General features: G+C 45.1%; 1 protein-coding gene across 1 annotated transcript in view; it reads right to left on the minus strand.

Annotated features, from left to right (window-relative positions):
* Nucleotides 1-210: 210 nt before the first annotated feature.
* The window catches only part of LOC147894671 (uncharacterized), a 44,676-nt gene continuing 23,949 nt past the window's right edge, over nt 211-20,937 (minus strand). Inside the window, exons 5-6 of the mRNA XM_087385354.1 lie at nt 1,761-1,877; nt 211-1,281 (exon numbers count right to left, since the gene is read on the minus strand). Coding sequence (XP_087241480.1) covers nt 211-1,281; nt 1,761-1,877 — 1,188 coding nt within the window. The remainder of the gene's footprint in view (nt 1,282-1,760; nt 1,878-20,937) is intronic.

Consider the following 20,937-nt stretch of genomic DNA (forward strand, 5'->3'; position numbering starts at 1 on the left):
CACCTACCTCTATTCTGAGCTCCACATCTTTTGTACTTGACTTATCGTTCTAAAAAAATGACAATTCTCAATTAAAACTTTGTTAAAAGGTGTAAAGAATTAGCAAGCAAGTCATGAAGAGACCCTAACGAGAACAAGGCTTCCAGAACTCAGATAAGGGGCGGCTCACTCCTTCGAGATACGATCCTCAGAGAAAGACCAGCTAAGAGTTTATTCCCTACATAATGTGAACTTGCCAAGCTTTCCAAGTGTGCCCTTCAACACTGGTTTTTTTGAACCCTGCTCAAGGGATCCATATTTCCCATCCTGTTCAAAATTGCCACCTAGTGGAGCTTCTATTTCACATAACGCCCACTTCCTTTTATGTCTTTCTTGAGACCAACCTTTCAAACCTAGCTGCAAGACCCCTTTCAGCCAGACTACCCTGCTGACCAGCTCCTCTAAAGCAACAATTGATGAGCCAATGCTAAGGTCATCTACATCCAGGCATTTGCCATCGCTAACCAGAATATCAATAGTTTCATCAGAGAGTGCTCTGGCAGTTTGATTAGAAACACCCGGAGAGACACGCCCTGTATCAGAGGAATGTCTGTTGTCTGAAGTCATTGCCCCCATTTTCTCCCCCCTCTCAAATATGTTAGACTCCATGGTTTGCCTTCCAGTTTCATGCTCCTGAATTTGCACTGTGAAATGATCAATCTCTTTAAATCTACTTGCCCTTAGCCGGCCTGTTTGATCAGTCCTCACTTCCTCGCAATCCTTTCCCCTTTTATCACGTTCAATAAATTTCACCTCCAACAAGTCGTCTGCACACTCTTTGGATAAGCAATTTAACTGATCTCTCTGAAGAGAGTTGTTCATCAAAGGAAAAGTGTTTCTTGTGTTAGCACTACTTTCTGTGCCAGGTTTGTGTGACATGGATGCCTGATAAGACAAGCTTGAGTTCCCCATCAGAGGTGTCCCTGAGACAGTGAAGGGAACATCCAGCGCAATGGCTTCTGCAGGTTCAACAAATCTGTATGAGTCAGTGGACGGCCCCCCATCTGGTGTTATACGTCCCTCCAACATGTAATTACATTCGGAAAACCATGCCTTCCTCTTCAATTCTGCTTCCTCGTCCACATATAAGTTAGCGCCTCTAACAACAGTGGTCATCAAAGGCTCCTGTTTAGCTATGAAAAAACGCTCATTCTTCAGAGTCTCGGGTTGATAACAAAGACCAGTCCAGCCACTAGATTCCTGGTTTAGTGCAAAACCTCCCATTTGATTGTTTGAAAAAGACTGCAAGATGAGAAACAGACAAATAAATCAATGTTCTAGCATCCTGATTCGCAGAAACAAAAGTTCGCACACACATGTGTGCATGTACACGTGCATACGCAGCCGTTAGTGTGTGCACGTAAGCATGGAATTTAATCATTAGGTTCTTGGTTGGTTGATTTTGTGTGCATGTGCGCATGCACGTGCACATGGGTCTTGTGGCATATGCACGGATGCATTGTGAACGGACATACTTCTTATCTGCCTATAGAAACATACATTTCGTATGCGTATAAAAACCTACATATGTGCCTGTATGTACGTGCATACTTCTCATGTGTCTAGAAACATATGTAGGTATGTATACTTCTTATTTATGTATGTGGAATTCAAAATAATTCTTGCTGTGTCCCCTTGTGGTTGCACAGATTTAAAGAAGCAGTCACAAAGATCTTCAAAACAGATTTGATATCGAGCCAGAAGTACATACATTTGATTACCTTCAAAAATGGTACAGTCCAAAGCTGTTCTACAGACCAGTCCAAAGAAGGACGGATATCTTTGACTGCAGCTTCATACCTTCCTCCCTCACCAATTGGAGAGTTTGGTAGTTCAACCTACATATACAATAAACAGAGCAAAACAATCGAAAAAATCGCCAGATAAAGCTCAAAAATGGAAGACATCCAAGAAGGTGTTGCACAAATTACTATGACAAAAGACTGTATGACCATATAGCTCAGATGGACCCAAAGTATTCATTAATTTGAGAAATTCACAAAAGGTCCTGAAATAGTCCCTCAAAATCATTATTAGCAATTTCCATGGGGTAAATGCCAGTCCCGAAAGAAACAATACAGCACACAAATATAAACTCGCCTCAGCTCTTTACATAAGCTTTCGTTAGGTTATTCAACGGATAACCCCAAAGAATAGATGATTACCACTTATCACCTCTCTTTGAACTATCTCTCTCATTGATCATGGGGGTTTGGCCACAGGAGTTCACATAGGAATAGTGTTTCCTAAACAACTCGTAACTTCCTAATGAAACCCTTCAGGTTTCCAAATCCCGTCAACAACTTAACCTTCAATCATATCTGCATCCCTGTTATATAGAACGTGGCTGGTGAAACAATATCTACAAGGATGAGTATTTTTGCATTATGCTTCTTAAAGATGGTAATCACCTTTTTCTTTCTTGAAACATTTTAAAATCTCATAAATTGTGCATTCTGGTTAAGTTCACAACAGTGTAACTGCAATATATCTAGATGAACCCAAGAACATGCCCAAACTCATCCTCCAAAAACATAACATAGTGCAGTTTCAATCTCATGATAGTCACAAGGTTGAAAACCATAAACTCCATCACGCATAGCAGGGACTAGCTACCATAACATCCCCACGCCCAACAGTGGGTGTAGACCATAGTATAAACATATGCTCTCACACATAGAAATCCACACATCCACACATACTTGAGCATCCATTTATACAAAGGTCTTCATACTGTGTTTCTGTCGGCACTCCGAAGGTGAAGGGCAGACTCAGCCATGATGAAGGCTAGCACTAAAGGAGAAAAAGTAATCCACAATCTTTTCATTCAAACTACAACTGCTTGTGAAGACTAACCGATTTCATTTTAGTCTCTCCCAAACGAGCATTTAAGCAAAGATAATGCTTAGACAATCAAGCTGATAGGGCAACGGACCGCTTAAGATAGAAAGAATTATTGCAATATCAGCAGGCCGCAACATGGACGAAACTATACAAGGTGAAATTTACATGTCCACTAATACGGCATAAGCATATACCTAGATGAATCCAGGAACATGCCCAAACTGCAATAGTGAATGCAACTGTAGAATTTGGCATTGCGTGAGTTTACCTTGGTCTGATTAGTCCAATGATTCTAAGGCCGTGGGTGACTTCTTAAGGTGGTAGGTCCTCCTCTTGAGTATGGTCTGCTCTCTTTGAATCCCATGAATTTTCTCCACTAGGCATTCGAAGAATTCATGGCACAACCTAGCTGCCTCCCCCAAATCAAGGAATAATGGCCTAGTAACTTTGTCCATGTGAGTTAACCAGATGACCTTTGCCTTGGTTTTGACAAAATCGCTCTGCAAACATGCACTACAATAAAAATTTGATGGTTGTCCCAATCATGGGCTCATCAGTCTGATAAGCATGTCGAAATCCTTCCCTGAGTCCACAAACCTTTCTGTTTCGTCTCGTTGTGGAGACCCTAGGTGTCTAAGAGAGGGGGGGGGGAACTGTGGCTATCTCTTCCGAAGGTGTTACCGGAGGCCAAAAGCCACTAGAGTGAGGAGCACAAAGGGTGTACGGGTGTAGTAAGCTCTATGGAAGGGTGTGCTGGTGTCGAGGCTGTAATGCAATGAATCGCACTATATGAGTGCCCTATGCAAGGGGGATGGTCACGTCAGGAAGAGAAGTCCAGAGAATGAACACAAGAAAGCAACAATCATCATGTGCACCCAAGTCATGAACAACTCCATATGCTAGGGAGATAGAAACGACAAGAGACTAACCAGGTCGGCCGAAGTACACAAGTCACTGGAATGGATAGCAGAAGTCGCAAGTCATACGAGCTGCCCACATTTGCCGACATGTCAAATGTAGCTTTCAATTCAGCTTTTAAATCTGCAATTTTTCCTCCATGTGACCCTATGAGCAGCATGTCATCTACATAAAGAATGATGACCAAAATATCCCACCCATCCTTCTTGATGTAGAGAGTACTTTCAGTTGAACTGTTATGAAGCCCCTTGCTGGTCACATAGGCATCAATCTTGGAGTACCATGCACGTGGGGCTTGTTTCAGCTCATACAAAGCTTTATTCAGCTTACAAACTTTATATGCATTATCCGAAATTTCAAAGCTAGGAGGTTGTTTGACATAAACCTCTTCGAACAAGTCCTTATTAGAAAAGCTGTTTTTATGTCCGGCTGATGAACATTCCAATCAAAATGTGCAACCATAGCAATAACTGATCTGATAGTGGTCATCCTGGAAGTAGGAGCTAATGTCTCCTCATAATCAATGCCCTTCTTCTGAGCATGGCCTTTTGCGACCAGCCGTGCCTTCTTGTACCTGTCAATGGACCCATCTGACTTCCTTTTTACTTTGAAAACCCATCTGGTACCTACATGGCATTCTTTCCTGGTGGCAAATCCACAAGATTCCAGGTCTTATTTTTCTCAATGGATTGCAACTCATCTTGCATGGCTTGCATCCAGTGCACATTATCCTTGGCTTCTTCAAAAGTATCAGGCTCTTCCTCATCAAGAAGAGTACCTGCATAATCTAATTCAATAGAAAGAGCCCCCCCTTCATGCCTTGCTGCACTACAAGTTCTGCCAAGAAAAGGAGCATCAAGCCTACTCTCCCTGAGAGTTTGGAGCGCCCGATTGGGAACAGATTTGGCTACGTGTATTTCTGTAATCTCTTGCCTGACAGCATCTTCCACTTCCTATGGAGGAACTAAATCAGCTGGTGGCTGAATCGGGGCATGTGGAACAAGAGGAGCTTGCTGTAAATGTTGATTTTCAGCAGGGATGTCAAATGCGGAACCCAAAGCAATGGGTATTAATCCCTCAAAAACATCATCTGATGTAGACGAAGCTGCTACATTAAATTCAGCTTGTGTATGTGCTGAATTTTCTAAAAAGATTACATCTCTGCTGACAAAAATCTTGCATGAAGCAGGGTTATAGAGACTTACCCTTTGCTCTCTACACTATACCCAACAAATATGCATTTAAGTGCCTTGTTTGACAACTTGTGTCGAAACTCAACAAGCACATGGGCGTATGCAACACATCCAAAGACACAAAAATATTCCACTTTCTCCATGCCAAACTTCATAAGGAGTCTTTGTTTTCAAAGCCTTAGTGGGAACCCGATTCAAAACATAGTTGGCACACATGAGACCTTCAAGCCAAAACCTGTGAGGCAACTTTTTGCTTGTGAGCATGCATCTATCCATCTCCATAGGAGTTCTATTCTTCCGCTCAGCTTTGCCATTTTGCTGAGGGGTAAGCCTCACTGTAAGCTGATGTGTGATGCCTTTCTCTTTCAAATAAGCCTCAAATTCATGAGACATATACTATTAAAATGGCAGCGGAAGATGCAAACAAACTGAAATTATAGAGCCACACAGAGAACACTAGAGATAACAAAATGTACCACCACTGATCTGCTGTAAATCAGCCCTTAAACCAGGGCAGCAACTGAAATACAAGATATCTTGAATAAGATAGAAAACAGGAGCTGCTGGAGAGGCTGAACTGAAGCAGAGAAAAAGGGGGGAACACAAGAAAGCTGAAGCCTGAGAGCACGGAGGCAGGAGAAGCCTGAAACGAAGAGGCAGAGGCCTGGAGCGGGGAGGCAAGGGCCCTGAAGAGGCAAGATCTGCTGCGGGAGTGTGGGCAGCCAACTGAGCAGCTGAGAGGGGGCTCTGAGGGGATGGTCAGGAGCAGGCTGTATGCTGGAGCCTTGAGGAGCTGCAAGAAGTGATAGAGGAAATGAAGGGAAGGAGGCCCTTTTATAGGGCAGGCCAAGGGGGGGAGTCGGCCAGTTTGACTGGACCGACCAGCCTGGTCGGTCAGGCCAACTGGGCCGACCAGCTGGTCGGCCAGCCTACCCCCTCTGGCCCCCCTTGCTGCATGGGGGTTGGTCGGCTGGCCACGCCTGGAGATGCGGAATCTCAACACCCCCTCTCAGCTCCAGGGTGTGGCACAAGACCCAGAGAGCTGGTATGACGTTGGAGAAGGGGAGGAGAAACAGATTTGGTAAATATGTCGGCGACGTTGTCGGAAGTGGTGCTGAAGAGGAGCACAATGGTACCGTCAAGAACCTTCTCTCGCGTGTAGTGGTACTGAATTTCAATGTGTTTTGTCCGAGCATGAAAAACCGGATTGCGAGCAAGGGCAATACAGCTTTGATTGTCACAAAAAAGTGTGGTAGAAGTGGATTGCTGAAAACCACAATCGAGAAGAAGGCGTCGAAGCCACACAGCCTCACAGGTGGCACTACACATAGCCCGATACTCAGCCTCGGTGGAAGATAGGGCGACCGTGGGTTGGCGTTTACTGGACCAGGAGATAGCCGCAGAGCCAAAGGAGAAAACATAGCCCGTGGTAGAGCGGCGAGAATCGGGGTCGCCAGCCCAATCGGAGTCACTCCAACCTCGGAGAGTGAGCGGGGAAGGAGAGGAACCACCGGCAGCATAAAAGAGCCCGAAAGTAGAGGTCCCTTGAAGATAGCGGAGGAGACGTCGAGCAGCTTGCCAATGAGAAAGCGAAGGGGTGTGCATGAAGGTACTGAGGGTGCCGACAGAGAAGCCGAGATCCAGTCGAGTGTTAAGTAGCCAAAGAAGAGATCCAACAAGCTGGCGGTAGAGGGAGGCATCAGGATAAGCAGTGGACCCAGAAGCAGAGAGTTTAGCGTTGGGATCCATGGGAGAGGTGATGGGCCGACAGTCAGCCATGTGGAAAGTTTCGAGGAGCTCTTGAACATAGCGTTGCTGAGAGACAAAATACCCCCTCTTAGTCTGCCAAATCTCAAGACCCAAGAAAAAATGGAGAAGGCCCATATCCGTCATCTCAAATTCAGTTTGAAGAGCAACTTTAATGGCAAGGATATGATTGGTATGACTCCCGGTGAGGATTAAATCATCCACATAAAGAATGATGAAGGTATGAAGCTGTCCTTCATGAAAAAGATAAAGATTGGGATCAGCCAGAGAGCGAAGAAGTCCTTGGCGGCAGAAGAAGGTATCAATACGCTGATTCCAGGCCCGAGGAGCTTGCTTGAGACCGTAGAGAGCCTTGCGAAGGCGACAGACCATGAAAGGAGAACGAGAATCAATGAAGCCGGGCGGCTGATCCACATATACCTCTTCATGAAGATCACCATTCAAAAATGCAGATTTGACGTCCATTTGAAAGATGGGCAACTGATGGTGGGCGGCAAGAGCGAGGATCGTGCAGATGGTGCTCATCCGGGCGGTAGGTGCAAAGGTCTCCCCATAGTCGATGCCGGGTCGTTGGGCATAGCCTTTAGCCACCAGCCGAGCTTTATACTTGTCGACAAAACCATCAGAGGCGTATTTTGTTTTGAAAATCCACCGGACACCAATGACGGAACGATGTGAGGGACGAGGGACAAGGTCCCAGGTGTGGTTCCGAAGAAGAGCATGAATTTCCGCTTCCATAGCCTGTTTCCAATGAGGCTGGGCCAGCGCCTGAGGAACGGTAGTGGGCTCACGAGTGGCGAGGATGCGAGACATAAGGGCATAATTGACATGAAGGGGATCAGAAGAGGACGGTGGGAGATGGCGATGAGAGCGACGAGGCCCATCATCAGGGGGTGGTTCGGAGTAGGGATCCTCAAGACCGGAGGAGCGGAGAGTATCAATGAGCCATCGCGGAACACGTACCGAGCGGGGTTCCAAAGGAGGAGCAGACGAGGGTGGAGCCGGAGAAGGAGGCGGAGGAGAGAGAATAGGAGGTGATGTACCGGGGGACGAGGCAGGTGGAGGGAGAGAGGGCTCCGGGGCATCGGACGGATCTCCAAGAACAGGAGGAGAGTCGGAGGATGTCGGAAGGACCTGCTCGTCGAAAAGAACATCCCTGCTCACGGAGATAATGCGGCGGCGAGGATCATAGAGGCGATAGCCAGTGGAGACGGAGTTGTAGCCTACGAACAAGAGTTGTGGGACTTAGGATCAAGCTTTCCACGATCAGATTTAGGAATATGAACATAAGCATCACAGCCAAATACTCGAAAATGGGAAACATCGGGCTTAGATCCATAGTAAGCTTGATATGATTGAGAACCCCTGGTTGACAATTGAGAAAGATGAACGAGCGTACACGAGCATTCAATTTATCCCAGATAAGAGAAGCATGTGGCTCCTCCTCAGGTGACAGACGAGGGATCCCGGGATCAACAAACTCAGCAAGATCATAAGATTCCAATACAGACGCCATCTGAATTTTCCAAAGAGAATAATTGGTCCCATCTAACTGCCGAGCATCTGGAAATGTAGGAAGAGTGGGAATACGTACAGGCTTGTCAGACTCTTGAAAGAAACTGGACATAGGGGATACGCGAAGATCCGGAGTAGAATCCTTTGTTTCATCAGCCATAACTGAAAACAGGGAATGGACAGCAACAAGGGGCTGAAGAGAACGGGGCTGGTGAAAAGATCAAGGTCTAGAACAGGGCCAATCTCAACAATCGAACCCAAAGATCAAGAGCCAATAAGTTCTGCCAGAAACCCCTGAATAAAGTCGTACGGGTGAAGACGGGAGCCGACCCGATGCGCGATGAAGGAAGGGGGGGAGGGCTCTTGATGAAGCAGTAGGCTGCTATTGATAGCCCGGGGTACGGGAGGAAAAAATAACAAAATATATATATATAGGGAGGGGAGAAGAAAGCTCTGTAGTCAGTGGAGGACAAACTTCTTCAACTTCATCAATATAGAAGTTCCCAGATCAGAGAGTAACCTGGTGCTCTGATACCATATTAAAATGGCAGCGGAAGATGCAAACAAACTGAAATTATAGAGCCACACAGAGAACACTAGAGATAACAAAATGTACCACCACTGATCTGCTGTAAATCAGCCCTTAAACCAGGGCAGCAACTGAAATACAAGATATATTGAATAAGATAGAAAACAGGAGCTGCTGGAGAGGCTGAACTGAAGCAGAGAAAAAGGGGGGAACACAAGAAAGCTGAAGCCTGAGAGCACGGAGGCAGGAGAAGCCTGAAACGAAGAGGCAGAGGCCTGGAGCGGGGAGGCAAGGGCCCTGAAGAGGCAAGATCTGCTGCGGGAGTGTGGGCAGCCAACTGAGCAGCTGAGAGGGGGCTCTGAGGGGATGGTCAGGAGCAGGCTGTATGCTGGAGCCTTGAGGAGCTGCAAGAAGTGATAGAGGAAATGAAGGGAAGGAGGCCCTTTTATAAGGCAGGCCAAGGGGGGGAGTCGGCCAGTTTGACTGGACCGAACAGCCTGGTCGGTCAGGCCAACTGGGCCGACCAGCTGGTCGGCCAGCCTACCCCCTCTGGCCCCCCTTGCTGCATGGGGGCTGGTCGGCTGGCCACGCCTGGAGATGCGGAATCTCAACATATACCTCCCCCCCTCTATCTGTGCATAGGATCTAAACCGTGAGTCTTGTTTCATTCTCAACCTTTGCCACAAAGTGTTGAAAAGCTCAAACACATCTGTTTTTTCTTTGAACCATAGACCCAAGTGTAGTTTGAGTAGTCATCAATAAATGTGACATAATAGAGATAACCACCCAATGTAGAAGTCCTTATTGGACCACACACATCACTATGAATGAGCTGTAATTTCCAAACAGCTCGTACTGCACCATCCTTCTTGAAGGGATTCCCAAATATGCACCCTTCACACGCATGAGGGAGAGGTGACTCCAAGAGAGGCAAAGCATCAACCATAGAATGTTTTTGATTTGCTATGTGATGACCTGGCTTTTTGCAGTAGTGACAAAAACCCTTCTTCTTGGGCTTACTTGCATCATTTTTAGCCTTTTGGGAAGGCTGTCCTGACCTACTGGAAGGCTGATTTACTGATGTCTTTGCCTGTCCCTTTGTTTTTGATTTAAACTTTGAGAGCATGGCTTGTTCACCTGCACGTGAAGCCAAATTTTTCCTAGTCTGCTCTTCCTGAAGCAGAAGTCCTATCAACTCATGAAAAGTGAGGATTTGCACCCCCCCTCAATGATAAGTTCAGCGAGGTATGAAAGCTGAGATAAGACTCAGGAAGAGAATTCAGAGTGATTGTTATCATCTCTGAATCAGGAATAATTTCATCTATGTTTAACAATTGCTCTCTGAGATCCTGTAGCTTTGTGAGGTGGACTGACATGGAGTCACCCTCTTCCATATGTGTATTACTCAACTCTCTTTTCAAGAAAGATACCCTTGCATCATTCCGAGCTGCATACATGCTTTCCAAAATATCCCACGCTGCCCTGGAGGTCTTACACGACCGGATATGCGGAATGATAAATCTTTTTACTGAAAGAGAGATGCATGACAAAGCTAAGGCATCCTGTGAATCCCATCTCTTTTGCTCTATAGTAGTGACTGTAGCTGCACCAACAACTTGTCATGCAGCTGCACCCTGTGCACGACCTCTTCCACCTCCTTGCTGGGGAGGGGTAGCAGGTGCAATATCTGCTGGTCGGATCTCATCCCCATTGACATAATCCCATAAATTGCGAGAAATCAGAATATTGCGTACCATGAAACTCCAGAGGTAGTTGGTACCATCCAACTTGTCTTCCTGTGAAAGACCACCGAACTGGAAGTCATTCTGATTTTGATGGGCCATATTTGAGAAAGAGATTGAAGCAGATACAAAACTGAATTCCCTTACTGGGAATGAAATGCACAACTCCCAAAAAACACAGCCAAGCACGGGCTGTAAATGCAACTTAGATTTATGTACTTGCACTGTCAAAAATCTGTCCAAGCATCAAAAACTCTCCAGAATCTGCCAAAAGTGCTGCAAAACACTCCAAGAAAGACAGTATGAACTGAATACTCCAAAAATTGCTCTCCCAACACAAAAGTCCCAAATTAGGCCTGAAATTGCAACCAGAAAGGGGCAAATTGATCAAAAGCCCCAAATGTTGCAAGAATTGCGCTCTGTTTGCAAAAGCCCCAAATTTTACTGCAAGATTGCAGTGTAATTACAAAATCCCCAAATTTCTTCAAGAAATTGTACTGCAAAACTGAAAGCCCCAAATTTCGTGCTTGAAATTGCAATCAGAAAGGGGCAAATTCACCAAAAGCCCCAAATTTGCAATTTCTGAACAAAAGCCCCAAATTTTAGACCAAATTTGCAGATCTATCTGCAAAGTTTGCTTTGCAAGTAACTGTGAACCTGCAGATGAAGGAAATCCTGTACGGATCTGCAGGTACAAATCTTCCACACGTGCGGATGTACAACAGAGTACTGATGACGCAGAACCGTACGGCGATGACAAGGTGTACTGAAATAGGAACTTGTACGAAAACAGGTACAACTACCTGTTGTACAATGTGTACACGCAAGTACAGCGATAGCAGGTACTGCATGTACAACTTCGTACGGAAGGTGATGTAAGTACGGCTGCAACAGGTACGGTACGTAGGTACGAAGATAGGTACGGTACACGATGTACTGCACTGTGCGATGAACAGGTACGGTACGCAGATGTACAGACGAGCAGTATGGTACGCGCTGTACGAACGACCACGACGAGCTGTATGTACGGAACTGTACGGGAGCTGAGCTGTACGGTGGAACTGTACAACAGGATTCCGTACAATCGTACGGACTGTACGGACGAGGTGTAGCAGACTGTAGCTAGAGCTGAACGGAGAATGCGTAGGGAGCTGGATCTTATGCTCTGATACCAAATGTGAGGAGATGGTGAGTGAGAGAGAGTAAGAGAGAGTGAGAGCTGGAAGCTTGGAAGCTGAAAGCTAAGTTGCAATTGTAGAGTGTGTAGAGTACAACTCAATGAGAGAGGGATAAGGTTTTGTCCTAGTGACAACACCTTAGTAGTCACTAACCATAGTTAGTGAACTAACTGCGGTTAGGGGGAAAAACCTCTTAAAGAGGGAAAAGTGCCCCTAACTAGCTTATTATATTACATTGGTCACTGCTGAATTATATCTATAATTCTAACACACTACTCTAGGGGTAGCAGAGCATGGCATTGAATGTAAACTACTCGGTGCTTTCTATCAATTCAGACACCGGATTTTGCAGAGGCGTTTGAATGAAATGATTGCGAGTTGCCAAACACATATACTTGAACTTAAGAGATTGCAATTAAGCTGGAATTAAGACTTATACAGCTTAAACACAAAGTGACATCATTGGAAATTGCAATATGATTGAGGGGGCAAGACAGGCCCCCCCCTTTATCTAGGCTCACTTTATTCTTAAAAATGGAGATACAAGACCAAGGTGCAATGCACCTTCCAAACTGATGAGCTCAGTGAAAGCCTAGGACCTAGATACAAGACTCAAGAGCACATGTACAAGGTAGACAACAAAAAAGAGGACTCCAAGCTTAGGTTTCAACTCTTGGCTTGCCCAATCCACAAGGAAGAAGCTTGCAACAATCACCACTTATATTCAACATTAGAGGCAAGCACTAGTTTCTAGAAAGATAGTAGAAACAACATGAAATAGTGCTGTAAATGAGATAAACTTGACAATACAGACTCCCTTCGTGACTTGACCCTTTTGTAGATGAAGTCCTTGATGCCTCTGAAGCTCCCTTGGGTGAGGAGAGTGTGGAAATGGGGCTGGAATGAGAACAGCTTAGAAAAACAGCTTGTAGGCTAGAGAGAGAAAGCTTTTATGGAGTGATAGCTGTAGAGAGAGAGTGCCAATGCTGATCCCAAGGGAGGGGATGTAAGAGAGGAGCTGCTGTTGTTCCAGAGGTGCAGAGAAAGGAATATTTCTGCAAGGGCAAGGGGCTGGAGCAGTAGAGAGAGAAATTCTGCAGTAGAGAGAGAAAGACTGCAACAGGAGAGAGAAAGGGGCTGTGGCTGCTCCAGGCTAGGAGAAGGAGAGAGGATGCTGCTGCTGTTTCAGAAGAGCTGAGAGGGGGCAGATTTCTAGAGAGGAGGGGCTGGAACTGTAGAGAGAGTGTGTGCTGTTGTAGAGAGAGAAAGTAATGCTGAGGTGAGAGAATGGCCTAGGGGAGAAGCTGGCTGCACCCAAGGAGCTGGAGAGGTTCTGCTGCATCCTCCAAAAGGAGGGAGAAGAAAAGTTTTCATGTAGGGAATGAAGGGGAGAGGCCTTCTTTTATAGGCTCAGCCCCCCCCCCCCCCCAAGCCCAAAGTGGAAGGTGGACACTTGTCCCAGATTTTTGGTGGGCTGCAGTCCCAAAGAGGACAGCCCACAACCTGCCCCAAATCTGCCAAATTTGGGGTCAGACACTTGGCCTGCATGCCCTGCCACTTGCCATGCATGCTGCCACATGTGTGGGACAGGTGGACTGACCTCCCAGCTCAGATTCCATGTGGCAGTCTGCCATGTGTCACTCCCAAAAACCCTAAAATTTCAAAGTTGTCAGAATTCAATTCTGATCGCACCCACGGGTTCCTAACAGCTTGGACTATCTACTGACGTACTCTAAGGTCATAATTGAGCCATACTGAGCTCATTTGTTTGTCGTCTTATCTTGTATCTCCATTACTCTTGGCATGTTGCCAGGCCCACACCCAAAGCTCAGGGAACATTCTCTTTAATGGTTCCTAGGTCAGTATGCAATCTGTGCATTTGATTGGTCCCATGTTTGGGTACTCAGGTGGGGTGTGGTTTCCAGATGTCCCTCTCAAAGAGAGCCCATCACTCTTGTGGGTCACTAATGCCCAGAACCCCAAGCAAGGGGGTCCACCCTCAAATGCTAGACCTAGTCCCCATTGACTGTAACTGAACAGTAGGAAAACGTTTTATTTCTTAATAAGCATACTATTGAAAAACAAAAAGAAGTATTACCAAGCAAGTGGATACATGTTGAAGCATGATGACACATTGAGAGGGCCTGGCGAGTTGGGAGAGACCCAAACCGAGAGCAGCCCCTCATTATACGCTTTCATGATGCACATGCGCGATTCACAGCTTTGCGACGTAGATCCGCTCTACGAGATCACCCATCTATCTCCATGCATGAGGATCTCACCCCTTGCAGGTAGAGGAGAGACATTCTGTTACAGCAGCGAGATAAGGCCCGAAAGGATTTGAAGTCGACGGTAGTACGAGATGGGCAACTCCTTACCAGCCCCCATCGGGCACAAGGTCTCTCTCCCACATAGGGAGTGGGGTCTATGGGACTCAGACATCTGAGACCCTTCCTGCACCATCTAGAACTCTAATGGTACCTTATGGTCGGAACGAGGGAATTTCTCGGAATCATATACAAGTCGTGACAGTCTTTTACATGGAGACACATCAGAGTCTAGAGCGTCCTATACTAGTGGTTAGTGGCTATACTTGGGAGGCGGCATACAAAGATGACACGAGGGACACTGGAGGAGTACGAGGGTCCGGTGGAGTAGCAGTTCTCTACAGTTCTTATCTTTTGGGAGCCATCTCAATAGAGAAGGAGACCCACACTCTAGGTTTCTTTGGATCCGGATTCGACACACGGATAGCCAGGATCTATTCATAGCAGTATGTTACTTCCTCCCCTGAGACCTCACACTTTGCCTGAGATGTCCGAGAGGAGACTGACACATCACCATACACAGCTCTCTACCAGGATGTTGATTTCATGAGTCGCGGGGAAGTCCTCTTGGTTGGGAACTTCAATGCGAGAACAGTGACACGTTAGGTATCACTCCTTGACTTCAGAAATGATTCTATTATGCTGCCAGATATTGACCTAGAGGATGCAAGTTTGGAGCGAGTCTCAATAGATAGGTGAGCCCCTGTCACATTATATGGGCAGGCATTGCTAGTTCTCGGGAGTATGCATGATCTCATTATTTATAATGGTCTTGGTAGATGGCCTTCCTCGAGCGGTTTTACTTTCTTCCATCATGGAGGGGGCTCCACCCTTGTTGACTACATCATGGGATCTCCTACCTTTGCCTCATGCATCACTGACTTTTCCATTGCACCACTACCCCCTTGGGCTAACCATGCCTATCTCTTCTTCTGTATCTCTCTCCCACGCCTCACAATACCCTTCAACCCCCCATCACTCACAGCACTTACCAGGACATACAACTCGATTGTAGTCTTTCACCTAGGTACTCAGCACGCCTTTATACGCTCCTCATGTATATTGACTTTATACCCCTACTAGAAGATCGAGCTAGCCTAATCACCCGCTCACTTCATGAGGCTGCACTTTGCGCTTTCCCTCACACTACCCACTCTACTCGTCCACCGCCACTAGGGACTGTCCCTTGCAACAGTTGGTACGATGATGAGTGTAAGGCTTTGCGCCGCCAAACTCAGATTCAAAACCAAACATAATCTCCTGACAGAACCTGAAACGATACGCGAGTACTGTTGATTGGTTCGTAGGAAGAAACAAGAGTTTATCCACCGAAACGAGGAGGAATTATTAAGCACTTTGTTTAGTAACAACTCCAAAGACTTTTGGCGGCGATTCCTAGAAAGACGGTCCCCCTCATGTATCACCGATACTAAATTTTGGTATGACTATGCACGCATGTTTTATGACATCCCGAATCAGCCTACTCTTGACCTTTCACACATACCTCGTCCTACTTGCTATACACTCGTCACTAAGGGGGGTGTTAAGTACATTGTGATGAAGCTTCATAACGGCCGAGCGAAAGATCATGAGGGGCTATGTGCTGAATTCTTTAATGAAGCTGTTTGCCTTGACTTCCCACGCACTTGGACCCTTAATAATATCGCACCTATCCACAAGGCAGGGGATCCAATGAGCCCAGGGAACTACACGATCATTATGATTGGGCATGTTATGTCCAAGATTTATGCATCAGTGCTCGATTCTGAGGTCAATTGATTCGCAAAGATGCGAGGGCTTAGAGCTTATGGACAGGCCGAGTTCCGACACGATCATGAGACCATGGATCACATTCTCACGCTCAGATGTATTATTAAGGAGGCGAGGGCACAGTGACAAAGGGTTTATTATTGCTTTGTGGATTTTCGCAAAGCCTTTGACACAATTCCTAGAGCCCGCCTCATCCAGCTTTGCGAGACTTGGGCTATGATCAGGAGATCATATGGGCTGTTATCACACTTTACGAGAGAGTCTTAGGCAAGATTTAGACAGGAGCTGGGTGGACAGATGGGATAATATTATGAGTACGATTGGAGTCAAACAAGGATGTTCTTGATTACCCACCTTGTTCGCCAATATATCGATGAGCTTGAGGTAGTCATGCAGACACTAGGGGGGCCTCGATGCTCTCTCACTAGCACTTTGATTCAGATATTGCTTTACGCAGATGATGTGGTACTCCTATCGTCCTCAACAGAGAGGCTCCCGAGACATTTGGATGCGCTACAGTCTTTCTGTGAGTCGTATGATCTGAAGGTCAACCTTGGTAAAACTGAGGTCATGCTCTTCAATACATCTTGGGTCATGTTGCATCAAGAGCGGTTTACGTTTGATGGGTCACCGGTCGAGGTTGTTTCATCATATACTTACCTAGGGGTTCTCTTTTCTGGACCTATTTTCACCATGAGACCGGCAATGCAGGCTCCTCTGAGCAAAGAATATGCCTCGCTAGCTAGATTGGGGAGGCAATGCTGTGAAAAACGAAACTTTTTGGAATGCAAATGTGTGCAATGCATGCAGAATTTGAATGCCAATTGGCCCTCCAATGGGGAAGAGCGCTCTTGTGAGAGTACTTGTTTCTATTTCGACCTACATGCAAGGTGGGAGAGAGATGGCAGATGAATGCAATGTGGTAGAGAGAATGCTACGTGAAATTCATAATGAAAGGGTGATACCCTTTCATTAATGTCCCTTGAGATCACTCAAGTTCCATCTTCCCATTTACACCTACCCGTATCCTATGATCCATGCGCCTACCATTCAATGCACTCTAATGCACCCTTTCCCTTTATTGCCCCTAGGACCTAGACACGTGTGTGCACATCTTTATTACTAATCATTGGCCAATGTTACATAGTTTTGGCGGTACTATTTACACCGCTTGATTGATCATAAATACAAACATATAACCGCACCATCAAATTGGCGCCTAGCAATAATAAGGTTGTAATGACTGTTAATTAACTAAATAATCATTTCTCTTGTCATGATCTTCTGCTTGAATGAGCAGAAGTCCTCTTCTGGATTATTGCTTGTCTCTTCCTCTTATGTGCACTTTCTCTTGTTACTTCTGCAATTGCATCGCCTCTTTATAATCTGCGAGTATCTGTAAAGAACTCTTCTTCCATCCATTGTGCATCACTAGCTGGCTGGTTTTTAAACTTCAGTAAATACATATATCTCTTCTTTCCATGAGTACTCTTCTCTTTATGGTACACGATCTGCTCCGGAGTAAGAACTTCAGTCCCATCTTCAAGTTCAGGTTCTTCTTGATGCTGAGTATCCAAAAATGCAGAAGTATCGCCATGGTATCTCTTCAAATTGCTCACATGAAAGATATTCTTCATATGCCAAGGGGCTGGTAATTTCAGCTCATAGGCTCTGGATCCTTCTTCTGGATATAAAGCTGCTGAAATCTGAAATGGACCATAAAACTTCGGTGCTAACTTGACATGTTTTGTACTTCCTCTCACTGACTTGATTCTTCTTTTATCAATCTTCAGTAAAACCCAATCATCCTCCTTGTAATAAACTTCTTTCTTTTTTTATTGGCTGCCTTGGATTGTTGAACCTGGGCCTTCTTAATATGGTCTTTTACCTGCTCAATAACCTGTGACATATCCTCAGCAAACTGGTCAGCAGCAAAAATTCGCTCCCCCAAGTGTGTTATTGGAGTGGGTAAACATTGCCCATAGATGATTTCAAATGGGGCTTTCTTGGTGGAAGTATGTACAGTGTTATTATAAGCAACTCTAACATGGGTAAGAACTCTGGCCACCTTCTAGGTTGGTCATGGACATAAGCTCGAAGTAAAGTATTTATGGTTTGATTGGCATTCTCACTTTGTCCATTTCCTTGAGGATGGAAGGCTGCAGTAAATTTCAGTTTGGTTCCGAGATTCTCTAATAGGGCTGTCCAAAAGTTGCTAATGAAATGGCCATCAGTATCAGATACAATAGATTTTGGTAACCCATGTAACCTAAAGATTTCCCTAATGAATAACCTTGTTGTTTCAGGAGCAGACAACTCCTTTTTACAGGGAATAATATGAGCTTGTTTACTCAGCCTATCTATAACAATGAAAATCTGCTCAAACTGACCAACCTTGGGGAAACCTAACACAAAATCCATTGTAATGTGTTCCCACCTTTTCGAGGGAATAGGCAGGTACACATGGCACGTCCCAAAAATAAGTATCCATCCACGATGGAATAAGCCTCTAAACCCCTGACCTCATTACGTTGAATCTTCCCATGAATGTCAGCGAAGTCCTCATCTAAAGGATAAGCTTCAACCATTGCTCCTAATGATTTCTCCTTAATCACAGAAATGTGATTAACTTGGGGCCGTCTACTCAAAGCATCAGCTACTAAATTCTCCTTTCCTGGCTGATATTCAATATTTGGTTGCCCAAAGGATTGAAAATATTCAGCCCATTTGATTTTCCTTGAAGAAACAATGGGTTGAGAAAACAAGTGCTTGATACTTTGATGGTCGGTCTTAATCTTGAAAGCAGAACCATATAAATAATGCTTCCATAACTTTAAAGCATGAATGACTGCCAGTAACTCCTTCTCATACGTGATATATCTCAATTCAGCCCCTTGAAGTTTTCTACTCTCATAAGCAATGGGATGCCCTCCTTGCATCAACACTGTCCCAATTGAGGTACCACTTGCATCCGTACATACAGCAAAGAACTCTTTGTCCATGTCCAGAAGTGTTAACACTGGTGCAGTGACCAATGTTCTTTTAAGCTCCTCAAAAGCTACTTGGTGATTCTCTCCCCACTCATACAAGGAATGCTTCTTCAACAAATCTGTTAGTGGAGAAGCAAGATGTGCAAAATTCTTAATGAATCTGCGATAATAACTACACATCCCTAGGAAGGATCTCAGCTCATGCATATTTTTGGGTATTGTCCATTCAATTATGGCCTTGACCTTTTTAGGATCAACCCGAATTCCCTCAGCAAACACAAGGTGTCCCAAATACTCTATTTTTGTCTTGAAGAACTCACTCTTCTTGGTATTTAGGAACAATCAATCCTTCCTTAGGAGCTCCATCACCTTAGCAAGGTGATCCTTATGCTCTTCCTCATTCTGGCTGAAAACTAAAATGTTGTCAAAGAAGACTATGGCAAATTTCCCCAAGTAGGGTCGTAAAACCCTTCTCATTAACCTACTCAAAGTGGCTGGAGCATTAGTTAGGCCAAAAGGCATGACCAAAAACTCATAATGTCCAGTGAGAGTGCAAAAAGAAGTCTTATGTTCATCCCCAGCTTTCATACGAAGTTGATGATAACCAGATTTCAAGTCCAATTTGCTAAAACGTTAGCACCTTTAAGCATATCCAATAAATCATCCACTCTTGGAATCGGATACCAGTTCTTAATCGTAAGTTTATTCACAAAACGGTAATCTATACACACACGATATGATCCATCCTTCTTCTTGACCAATAATACAGGTGCTCCAAATGGAGAACTGCTTGGTCAAATCAAGCCTTTTTGCAATAGATCTTCAATTTGTTTTTCTACCTCCTCCATTTGTATCCTGCTCATCCTATATGGGGCTCTACATGGAGGAGAAGCTCCTTGCTCTAAGTCTATGGCATGATCATCTTCTCTCTCCATAGGCAATTCGAATGAGTCATCTCTTGAAAATCGATCCTCATAAGCTCTAAGGAACTCATTTCTCTTCCGATCTTCTTTTGAGATATGAAGATCTCGTGAATCCCGTATATACACAAGACTACAATCTACCCCTCTTTTTACCAATCTTTTTGCTTGGGTAGGAGTAATCAATGAGATTGTATACACGTCTCAATCCCCTATGATCCTTATGTTTTCATCCTTATGTACAAAGCAACAATAATGAGTATGAGGTTGAATAGTAGGGTTAAAATCATACCGCCATGGTTTACCTAGAATCATGTCAACGTCTTGTAAAGGAGCTACTAGAAAACCCCTTCGATCTCTATATTTTTGTATACAAAAATGAATATTCCGTACTATGGATGTCTTCTTCATTGAGTCCCCTAAAAGCTCCTGAGAGCGACATGTTTTTTATTTAAGATGGAGTAATTTTACCAATCTATCACTCACTAAGTCATAATTACATCCATCGTCTAGGAGAACCACTATTCTTTGTCCATTCACAAATACATACACCTTAAAAAGATCATGAGGCCCAAAGGTATTGGCTGAATGGATAGCATTCACTATTGGCTCAATAGTCACGGTAGATTTCGAGGGTGACAAGGTCACCCTCCTTTTTCGTCCGTCATAGAAAGAAATTGCACCCATCCAGGACGTGATTGGCTGTTCACATTTCTTACAAGAGCTTTACCCTTCCCTTTATTATCCTTAAACCGGTTTGGTTTCCTAAAAGTTGCTATCATCTCCACGATTGAAGCGCTTATTGACATCTTCAATTTTGAGTTGAACATGTTGAGGTTTATCTTCCTTTTTGAGCTTGTTTTGTCAATGTCCTTTTCTCTTTCCCCTTTCGAGATTGCAACTAATAAATCTCTGTTATTTTTGTTTTCGCAGGTGTAATGGGCTCTTTAGTTGGGCCATACCGTATAGCAGAGCCCCCCCATTGTGGTCTTGTAAGTGACGAGGAGGGGGGGGATGGGGGACCTATGGATGAAGGGGTGCACTGTGAATGGTGAAGTAGGGTAGGAGAAGGCAAATGGGAGCTGCAGGTGGAGAGTAGACTGGCAGGGGGGGAGCTGCGTGGATGGAGGAGCTGCGCAGATGGAGGGTGAAGGGGGTGTACTGGTGGAGGCAAGGAGAGGAGGCAGGTGGGCAGGAGAGAGGAG

Source organism: Dipteris shenzhenensis, chromosome 14 (assembly GCF_047967505.1).
Source record: "Dipteris shenzhenensis isolate YYH24624 ecotype China chromosome 14, Dip_SZ_1.0, whole genome shotgun sequence".
NCBI lineage: Eukaryota > Viridiplantae > Streptophyta > Polypodiopsida > Gleicheniales > Dipteridaceae > Dipteris > Dipteris shenzhenensis.